Source organism: Xiphophorus couchianus, chromosome 4 (genome assembly GCF_001444195.1).
Source record: "Xiphophorus couchianus chromosome 4, X_couchianus-1.0, whole genome shotgun sequence".
Lineage (NCBI taxonomy): Eukaryota > Metazoa > Chordata > Actinopteri > Cyprinodontiformes > Poeciliidae > Xiphophorus > Xiphophorus couchianus.
The window spans coordinates 33,949,031-33,959,409 of NC_040231.1; the positions used below are offsets into that span (position 1 = coordinate 33,949,031).

The following is a 10,379-nucleotide window of genomic DNA, read 5'->3' on the forward strand; positions in this document are numbered from 1 at the left end:
TTGAACGAGAAAAAGAAAAACAGCCAAACAATATGCTGCTGGCTTGTAATATGCCCTTCATCCTGCTGAGTGCAGCATCACACTGACAGACTTCAGCCGAGGAAGTGAGCTGTGTTGCTTTCCTGCGGAAGTGACAATACACTCAGCATCGTAGAAGCAAACAACTCACTTATTAAGGTTTTGTGCGAACAAGTTGTGAAGATAGACCACAGTTTATATTTGTCCTGTGACGTGTTGATTGTGAACACAAGGAGAAGAGAATGGGTCGTAAAGTGACCTTGTCAACATGCTCTTTAAATCAGTGGGTTCTGGACTTTGAAGGCAACGCGAAGAGAATATTGAAGAGTAAGTGGATTTATTTCATTTATGTTTGCACAAAATTGGTGGTATTAGTTTATTGTAAGAAAACAACGTTTAATGCTGTTTACTATTGATGACGAGATAAAGCTTCATGAAGCATTGAGGCATTTTGTTTTACTTACCAAACAATACCCCTTGAACTTCTTCAGATTCTGTCAAGTAACAACCAGATCTTTAATGGATCTTATTGGGATTTTTAGGCCACAAAAAGAAAAAGTGGAAGCAAAAGGACAACATCTTTCTCAATTTTTTTATTTTCACATAAAAATCTCGAAAGTTTTGGATGAATTTGTTTTGGTGCAGAAATATTACAGTATACGCACACAGGTTTTTTTCTACATCTAAAGCCAGTAATGCATCCTGCTCGGTGTGTGTTTCTGCAGGTATCGAGGTAGCAAAGGCAAATGGAGCCAAATATCGGCTGGGTCCAGAGCTGGAGATATGGTAGGAAGAAAAACAAACCAACATCAAGTTCTGCATTATGTGCAGTATGTTCTATATTGGATGAGAAGTCACCTTATCCCCCTTCTTTTATAATGCAATTAATGCTTCACATGAACATGTCACATATCGTATCAAACCATTTTTATTTGATAATAAAGAGCTAGAGTCCTGAAACAACAGGACTCTTTAACCATGGTACAGGAGTTTCCCGGTCTCTTGAGCAAGCGTGTCTACTCAATGTCTAGCAGCAAAGATATCAGCAGTGATCTTTTGTGAAGCAAATGTTATGCTCTGTGAGTGGTTGTAGCATTAGTTCTATAATTTATCACAAAACAGCGAACACAGTTTATGTTTTTATGTGTTTCAAACAAAACAAAAAAAAAACTACCTGAATTTATACTGACCAATCAGAGGGCTTAGTTTCTGTTTTCATTTGGTTTTACTTCACTTTGCTAAATCCCTTTTCTCTCCATCTGGTGTGTATTTGATAGTGGGTATGGCTGTGCAGACCACTTCTATGAGTCAGACACGCTGCTTCACAGCTTTCAGGTCCTGAAGACTCTTCTGGAATCCCCAGTTACCCAGGACATCATCTGTGATGTGGGAATGTAAGTTTTAGCTTGAAATAGAGTAGATGTAAAATCTACTGTAAAATCACTGTCGAACTCCTCCCCAGAAATGATGGAGTCGTTTCTTCCTGAATAATGCGGCTCAGTAAATGGGGTTGCAGTCTGTCAGTAGAACCAGCTTTGTCTTCTTCCTCACTCCATCTAGCTTCTTCATTCAAAACTGCAGATAAGTCGCTCACAACTTTCTCCGCTTCTGTGTATTCAGTCTTGGTTGTTTGCAGTTTGACTTGCCCTCATTATGCCACAAGATGGCACCGGCGTTTGACCTAGTTGCTACAAACAAAAGCAGCAACAATCTGCAGTGCAGTGGGATTTATAGAAGTCTACAAGAAATATTTATTATCAAAATCTTTTGTGTACACACAATGAAAGTGCAGTTGTTCATCTACAGACTTATCTGTAAAATTCAGTTCTTCCTTCTTTGTTCAGCATATTTTTAAACAATATATATAAATGCAGTAAGAATGAAATCAAACACAATTTTCCAGTATTCCACTGAGAAGATGGATGGCATTTCTGTAGGAAAACTTAGTGGAGACCAGCGGTCGTGTTAACGGAATATTTTCTGTATTTGACCTGTTATCTTTTTTAAACAACGGGAAAATTTGAAGCCCATCCGTCATTTGACAGGTTATAATTCACACCCTTGACTGGTTCACACAGGCAGACATTACAGACTACTGTATATGCAAAGAGTTAATCGCAGAGGCAACTAAAATCAATCAATTAAAACAATCCTTTCTGAATTTCATCTCATGGACACTGAACTAAATGCGTCTTTCTGACCAGGAGCTGACAGCGTGCTGAAGAGTTATGGACCAGACACTTTGGAGCGCGTCTGGTTAGGAAGCGCTTTTCAAACCTTTGGTTGAAATGGCTCATTTAATTCAAGTCTCCATTACAGACCAGAGAAAACTACTGTTAAGAGAATGCAATGTTAAGCTAACCCATGTATAGTCTAAACAGAGGAGCCGGCATTTTATCTTGAGGAAATAAGTAAAGGTGCAGAAAAAGTTAATTAGACCGTAACAAGCGCAGTCCGCTGCAGAACTAATGCGGACGCGGCTCTGCCGTTGGGAAGAATTAAACTTCACTCGTCCTGCGGTTTTAACAAATGGAGCTGGAAGTCATTACCCTCCCGCGTCCAGATGTAACATCTGTCCGTTTCAGGGAAGATGAACCACGCAAAAAGATCCTCGTAAAAGTGCACGCCCAGACCGCACAGAGTAAAAATCTCTTGAGTTCAATTGATCGGTCTGGATCAGACAGATCCAACTGACTGATGAACTCGGGCAGTTTCTCTGCAGATGCAAACCAGGAGGAATTTGTGAGACTGTGTCTTCAGACCCTAGCTGGTGAAGCGACTGTAATTTAAGTGCAGTCTTTAATTTAATTTATTATAAGGTATCGGGGCCTCAGTCTGTGGTTTGTATCACTACCAAGAAAAAGTTAGATGTGTTAATCTTTATGTGTGATGGGATCTGGATTCACGGTTCAACTAGGTGAATATTACCTAAACCGCATAAAAATGCTGCTAAATGGCCTATGTTAATATGATTATAATTTGACGGGTAAAAATAGTATTTGACCGATTTTTTTATTTATCTTTTTTTTTTTTTTTTATGCTGAATAACAAAAAAAGTCTAGCGCGACCTCTGCTTGAGACTGTAAAACTCTTGAGATTGGGGCAGAGGTTCGCCTTCCAGCAGGACAGTGACAATCTGAATGAGCTTCATCTATTTTGCGAAGTGGAACGGTTAGATTTTTCAGATCTTTAAATGTGCTAAAGCTGGAAGAGACATACAGTACCTTAAATTTTATGATAATTGCTAAAGGTATTGCATCTGTTGGCCCTAAGTATCAACTTAGGGCCTTTATTTTAATTTTGTTTCACAATTATTCACTTCTTTCTTTTAATCACAAAAAACACAGAAGGTATGAAGTGAAAAAAAAAGTTTAACTTTCAGGGTTATGAGTATATTTTCAAGGCCCCATGTGTGACTTTCTTCTGTTTTTCTCTCAGGCCTATCATGCATCATAATGTACGTTACAACTGCCGTGTCCTCTTTCTGAACAGGTATGTCAGAGGTTTAGTCCAACCACAACTACAGTCTAGAACGGGGGTGGGAAACTCCAGGCCTCGAGGGCCGGTCTCCTGCAACTTTTAGATGTATCTCTACTTCAACACACCTGAGTCAAATAATGAGGTCATTAGCAGGACTCTGGAAAACTTGACTGCACTTAAGAGGTGATTCAGCTGTTAGATTCAAGTGTGTTGGACCAGGGAGACATCTAAGAGTTGTAGGACACTGGCCCTCGAGACCTGGAGTTGCCCACCCCTGGTCTAGAATGTTTGTCACCTGTATGAGCTAGATAATGTTTTTCAGTGTAGCAAAAACTATAAATCTGCATTCCTTTTGCTTCCTGTAGAAAAATCCTGCTAATCAGACCTAAGATGCTGATGGCCAATTCTGGCATCTACAGAGAGATGCGTTGGTTCTCACCTTGGAGTCGGTTAAGGTTGGTTAGTCTCTACTAATTAAATTTATTCGACACAATTTGGGTTTTTTTTGTCTTGATTCACAACAAATGGCCTCTCAATTTACTTCATGAAACAAAGACAGATTGATAGTTAGTTGGTCACAGTTAAGTTTAATTCAGTTGGTTCAGTTTTCTAAGGAAATCCAACAGTTTGCATTGACTTACTGAGGAAGCATGTGGCAATGGTGGAAAGGAAAACTCTCCCTTAACAGAATGAAAAACTGCTGCAGTGCTTCTACAGTAACAAAGCTACTTTTGAACAACACATTGTCCATGTGCAGCAACAACTTTTATCATTGTCAGTTGAGACTATACTTCGGTGGTCTGTTGTGTTGTCTTCATGTTCTACTTAACCAGTGTGGTTCACTTGTCCTAATGCAGCTACTTTTACAGCCTTTTATCCAGTAAAACTAAATTTGCTTAGTCTCTTAAAAGCAGCATTGTGTAATCTTGTGTAATCAGTATGACTTCTTTTCATAATACCTAATGTAGGAAATTTGATACAAATTAATGTTTCGTAAGCCATTTGTGTTATTCCCTTGTGGAAATGTGAAGCTACTCTTCTCTACAAAAAAAGTGCTTTTAAATCTGATGTGAGGAAAAATTAATTTTTCATTATTTCTGTGACCCAGAGAAAGAAAAAATATAGTAAAGCTGTTTTGCGTAATAGCCAGCCCTGCCCTAAATCTCACAACTCCCATGGAATGACTACTGACCAGCTCTCCATCTAATGGGTCTGGGAAATCTCTATAAGTCTTACCCTGAGACAGGTCTAGAAGAGATAATCTGTCTAAGCTGGTGTCTAGAGAGACTCATCTAGCCTTTAACTACCTTCATTCAAAAAGTAATAACCTTTTTCAGTTAAGAAGCAATTAGCTGAGTAGCCCTCACAACTGCATAACTTCCATAACCACTCTTGTTAACAATAGCTTTCTCCCTATCAACAACGAGCATTTGTTACAGACTAGACCATTTTCAGTGGCTCAACATAAGCCCCAAGGTCATTATTTTACCAACACTAAAGGAACTTCTGAAGCCTCCACATTCCTAGAGACATGTTCATAAGTTTTACACTAATTAGAAGAACCAAACACAATAGATGACTCGATTAATTTCACTGTCTGCAAATCTCATTAGGATTTTAATGCTTCTTTATTAAGCAAGCTTTTAGCAGGGGTAAATGACAGACAGGTTAATTATCAATGATTACAAATTAAGAATAAAAATAAATAAAATCATCTTCATCCTAATTTCTTTCCCTAAACTGTGTCACTAATTTGCTGAGCGAGGCTTTGGGGTACAGTTCAGGTCATACCCACATGGTTGATGATCTCAGCAACAGAAGACGTTGATGTCCTTGGTTAGAGTGTTATCTTTGTATGGCAAAATCCTCTTCTGAATAGAAGCAAAGCAGAACTGGTTGTTGACTTCCGAACACTCAGATCTTCATCACTCAGTGACCTTTGTCCATTCACCAAGTCTGTTGCGGTCTGTTGAGATCTTGGGTTGAGCGCAAAGCGGCGGTCGAATCAGGAATCAGGGTCGATGGGCTTTGTCCCCTTCTAGCCGCCTTATTCATCTTCACCTCCTCATGGTTCCAGGGTACGGTCCTCTGCTGATCTTTGGTCTGCATCTTCTTGTTGGCTTGACTTCAGCACCGGAGACTAAGAACCACTTGTTCCTCTTTTAATGGGTTATTATACTTTCTCACCCCATAGTTGTGTATGGGGTGATGGCTTACGTGACTTCTTGAACGTTCGATGGCTTTGCGGAAAGTACCAAACCTTTCCACATCGGTCAACGCATTGTTCACTTCTCCTTTTTAGTTGTTTGTCCTCTGACCATCTGGTTTCAATTTTTTAATCTGGTTCAGAGAAAACATTCTAGGTCTTCTTTGGAGTTCCCCTGCCTTCCCGCTCAGCTCAGACCCTTTACTGGTCCTGACCTCTGGTCTAATTATAACACAGTCTGAGAATTACATGTCAATGTACTTCACACAATGTATGATTACTTCAGTTACAGTTCTATATATGCTGTATGATCATCATAAATTATTAAACACAATCATCTTTTAATTTAATTTTTCAAACATAACTTTTAATAAACATCCGAGTTTAATTCTATTGTCAACCTTCAGTTCACCATTTTATTTATCATGCTATTCATTTCTTGATCTACTTTTTATTACATAAAACTCTTTGTATAATCATCAATAAATCAAAATACAAAATTACTTATTTTATAATCATCAGTAAATCAAAGTACAAGGCTTATGTCTCAGGCTTTTATGATCTGTTTTCTGCGATAACCTGGAAAGATCTCACCACTTTGTGCCAGTTTTCACAACAAAGCTTCAAGATGCTCTATTGACCAATGTTGTGTGTCAGGAGCTATCTCACCCTGTTGTTCTACTCGCACACCATGATATGAGTTTATGCATAAATCTAATCCTGTGAACTTGTGTGTTAAGACAGGTGGAAGAGTATTTCCTGCCCAGAATGATCCAGGAAGTAACCGGCCAGGTACTGACTTATGACTGATGATGCAATCTACTTTATGATTTCATCCTTTAATTTCTAGAATGTTTTTGAAGAATATTGTTTTAATTTATCAGCTGACTGGTAAGTTCTCAGAGCAGTTGTCATAACAGTGTCTGTTTGTCTTCGGTTCCTCAGGACACTGTCCCATTTGGGGATTGTGTGCTGTCCACTAAGGACACCTGTATTGGCACGGAAATCTGTGCAGAGCTCTGGAATCCCAACAGGTAGAGCAACTCAGACAGAGACGCAATGTTTTGTTATTTCTTTCACTTCTCTTGATCCTGTTAGCATGTTCGAACAGGCGGGTTGTGTGACTGTGTCCAGCTCTGATGTACAGTTGTTGTTTCCTCAGCCCTCATATTCAGATGGGGCTGGATGGTGTTGAAATCTTTACCAACTCTTCTGCCAGCCACCATGAGCTCCGTAAAGCGGACCAAAGAGTCAACCTCATCAAGTCAGCCACCACCAAGGTAGTCATTCCCCAGTAGACCTGGAACAACAACTTGCCTGTTCACATAGAAAAGATTGAATGTAGTAAAACATTTCATCTCACTGACTTAAAATCATAGATATTAGAGTTATGTTCTAAGAAACTTTGTGTGCACTGCTTGACCACTGAAACACTAGAGGGCAGTGTTGCACCACAACAGTGGAGAAGAGCGACATGCTTGTTGTCTGTACAGTAGTGAGGTTGTAAGCTGTTGGTGTTGTTTCAGAGTGGAGGGATCTACCTGTATGCCAACCAGAGGGGCTGTGATGGAGACCGGTTGTACTATGACGGCTGTGCCATGGTGGCCATCAATGGAGGGGTTGTAGCTCGTGGAGCACAGTTTTCCCTTGATGATGTGGTAGGCATGGCAACACGGTACAAGACAAACCTGCACATATATGATATCCCTGTGGGGGGGGGGGGGGGGGGGGTGCATCCATGTAGCATGTAGTGTGGTTATTTTAGTGGAGAGTCCCAGTGTTTCCAGATTGATCTGTTGAGTGCTGCTGAGCTTTTAAAGTGTGCCATTATAACCTGGGAAGTGTTTGTTTTTACTACAGGAAGTGATTACAGCCACTCTAGATCTGGAGGACGTCCGCAGTTACAGAGGAGAACTCTGCCAGCCACTCATGGTTAGAAAATATTTGCTCCGAGTTTTTGGAAGCTGGAACGTGTATCTTGTGGTGGTTTTGTTTACTTACCCTCAGCTTCTAACAGATTGTGTCAATTCTGCCTGGGGCCTCAAAAAGCAACGTTAGGACAACATTAGTATCAGCTGTCCAAATATTAATGACTTACTGTTCTTCATTTTAGTAGGAACAAGTGAAGAAAGATGTACAGTGTGTGCTCATTATCAGTATTTGGATGTTCTCCAGAGCTGTACATAAATCACTGACTGTTCAGCCTTCATGACCCATTCAGCTTATTTCCCACTAACACTAGATAAGGCATCCACAAAATCACTGCAGCTGAGCTTCTGAGTCACCAAAGGGCTCTTATCCTAGTTTAACAAAACTAGGATAAATGATTTTCCGGATATCCTGGCTTAATTAAGCCTCAATTTGTTTCAAAAAAACGGTAACATATAAGTTACCATGGCGATTTATCCTGTGCAGTTAGCCTTCTCCTAGGTTAACAGTCTATCTCTTCAGTTAGCAGTCACACCACTCAGAAACTAATAAGTTTTGTCTGTGATTCTCATGTCCTATTTGTCTTTCTGTTTTTTAAATTTTTTTTATCATTTTAACTTATCTTAAAATAACAATTACAACATAAATTAGCTTTAGTTTTGGCATATAATTAAACAAATGCACAGTTTAAGATAAGATAATACTTTTTTGATCCCCTAAGGCAGGGGTCTCAAACTCCAGTCCTCAAGGGCCGCTTTCCTGCAACTTTTAGATGTGCCTCTGCTGCACCACACCTGAATAGAATAATTAGGTCATTAGCAAGGCTCTGGAGAACTGATCTACACAAGGAGGAGGTAATCAAGCCATTTCATTCCAGCGTTTTTGTACCTGTGGCACATCTAAAAACTGCAGGACAGTGGCCTTTGAGGACTGGAGTTTGAGAACCCTGCCCTAAGGGATAGGGGGAATTGTGTTTGTCCCAACGTAGCTGGTGCCTATCTACAGCGAGACATTTCGGGCGGCAGGCGGGGTACAACCTGGACAGGTTGCCAGTCAACCATGCACACACACACCCACACCCAAGGAGAACTTATACACTCATGTTTTTGGACTGTGGGAGGAAGCCGGAGTACCCGGAAAGAACCCACGCATGCACAGGGATAACATGCAAACTCCATTAATCAAACCCTGGACCTTCTTGCTGCAAGGCAACAGTGCTACCAACTGTGCTACTGTGCAGCCCATACAATAAACATACAATTAATAATAATTTACAGTGATAGTCTTAAGGACACATTGCTCAGCATATTGCTAAATATATATTCAACATTTAAAACACACAGTTCTAAAGACTGTGTGTATAATAAAGTCTGATCTTGTAATCCTACAATTGTGAAATATCCCTCAGGCATTTGTCTGAATTATCCTGACTAATACAAGCAAAGTAACAAACATAAAGGCTAAAATCATTCTCAGCCCTGGTAGATTTTGCTTAAATGTCATCTTTTAACTTTACCAGCCTGTTTCTGCTGACTAGCAGTAATGTTGATGTTTACTAGTGCCTCAGCCAGAGTCCTGTCTTGGTTTTGTGGAGGATTACTTTACGATCCCTGTGATTTATGCCATCTTCAGCCAGTTGCAGTTTTAATGACATCATTCATGCTTTTGGTGTTGCTGTCAGTCCCAGAGTTACAGCTGGATGGTGCTTGTAATTGGTTAATACCTGCTTGGCTTGGTGAGTGACCCTGCTCTTTATCGTGTTCTCTGCTGTAGGAAGGACAACAGAAACCTTGCTATAGGATCAAAGTAGATTTTTCTTTATCGAGCTCTAATGATGTCTACCTCCCCACACACCAGCCAATACAGTGGATGTTTCACACACCAGAGGAAGAGATCAGGTATAAAGTGCCTTTTACTTGATTTATAAAAAGAGTGAACTTTTTACAGACAGGATCTCTGGTTGTTCAGTCTAGGGCCAGCCTGTTGGCTGTGGGACTACCTGAGGAGAAGTTGCCAGGTGAGGACTGGAACATCCCTGATGTGATTAGTCTTGGTGAAACTTAATGCTGCTGACTTCTGTTGTAGGGTGGTTTCCTTCTGCCTCTGAGCGGCGGTGTTGACAGCTCCTCCACTGCCTGTATCGTCCACTCTATGTGTGTGCTGCTGTGCCAGGCTGTGGAAGACAGCAGTGAGTAATAGAAGTCTCCTGTTTTACCTTAACTAATGCAACTTCACAAATGGCTGTCCTGCTAAAAGATGACATTCAATTAAATGAAGAACTAACAGCATGGTGAGGTTATGTGGTGATAATGGCTCAGGAGATCGCCTCTGTTGTTATGTCCTTGGGTACTTCACCCACCTTGTCAGTTGGTGGTGGTCAGAGGGCCCAAAAGGGGGTGCCGATACATGGAGATCTCACCTTTGTCAGACTGCTCCAGGACAGCTGTGGCTACTATCCAGTAGCTCACCATCATCAGCATGTGAATATGTGCATGAATAACCAGGGCTATGAAGTCTCAGTAAAAGGAACAGTTTGTTCCTTTTTACACGTATGTGTTGACAGAACACTCCTCCATGGGCTGCCACCTTATCGTGGTGGAGGGGTTTGAGTGCCCCAATGATCCTAGGAGCTATGCTGTCTGGGGCTTCATGCCCCTGGTAGGGTCACCCAAGGCAGACAGGTCCTAGGTGAGGGACCAGACAAAGTGCAGCCCGAAGACCCCAATGATGAAAGAAAACCTTGGAC

General features: G+C 40.8%; 1 protein-coding gene across 3 annotated transcripts in view; it reads left to right on the forward strand.

Moving 5' to 3' along the window:
* Positions 1-39: 39 nt before the first annotated feature.
* The window catches only part of nadsyn1 (NAD synthetase 1), a 28,657-nt gene continuing 18,317 nt past the window's right edge, over positions 40-10,379 (forward strand). For 2 of the 3 annotated variants that reach the window (XM_028014868.1, XM_028014870.1), the window contains exons 1-13: positions 41-345; positions 744-804; positions 1,296-1,412; positions 3,457-3,510; positions 3,864-3,953; positions 6,445-6,496; positions 6,650-6,738; positions 6,867-6,984; positions 7,231-7,362; positions 7,565-7,636; positions 9,407-9,531; positions 9,602-9,650; positions 9,719-9,821. In XM_028014868.1, coding sequence (XP_027870669.1) covers positions 261-345; positions 744-804; positions 1,296-1,412; positions 3,457-3,510; positions 3,864-3,953; positions 6,445-6,496; positions 6,650-6,738; positions 6,867-6,984; positions 7,231-7,362; positions 7,565-7,636; positions 9,407-9,531; positions 9,602-9,650; positions 9,719-9,821 — 1,147 coding nt within the window. In that variant the 5' untranslated portion in view covers positions 41-260. Of the gene's footprint in view, positions 346-743; positions 805-1,295; positions 1,413-3,456; positions 3,511-3,863; positions 3,954-6,444; positions 6,497-6,649; positions 6,739-6,866; positions 6,985-7,230; positions 7,363-7,564; positions 7,637-9,406; positions 9,532-9,601; positions 9,651-9,718; positions 9,822-10,379 lie in introns of all 3 variants that reach the window. The other variant, XM_028014869.1, reaches the window with a different exon arrangement.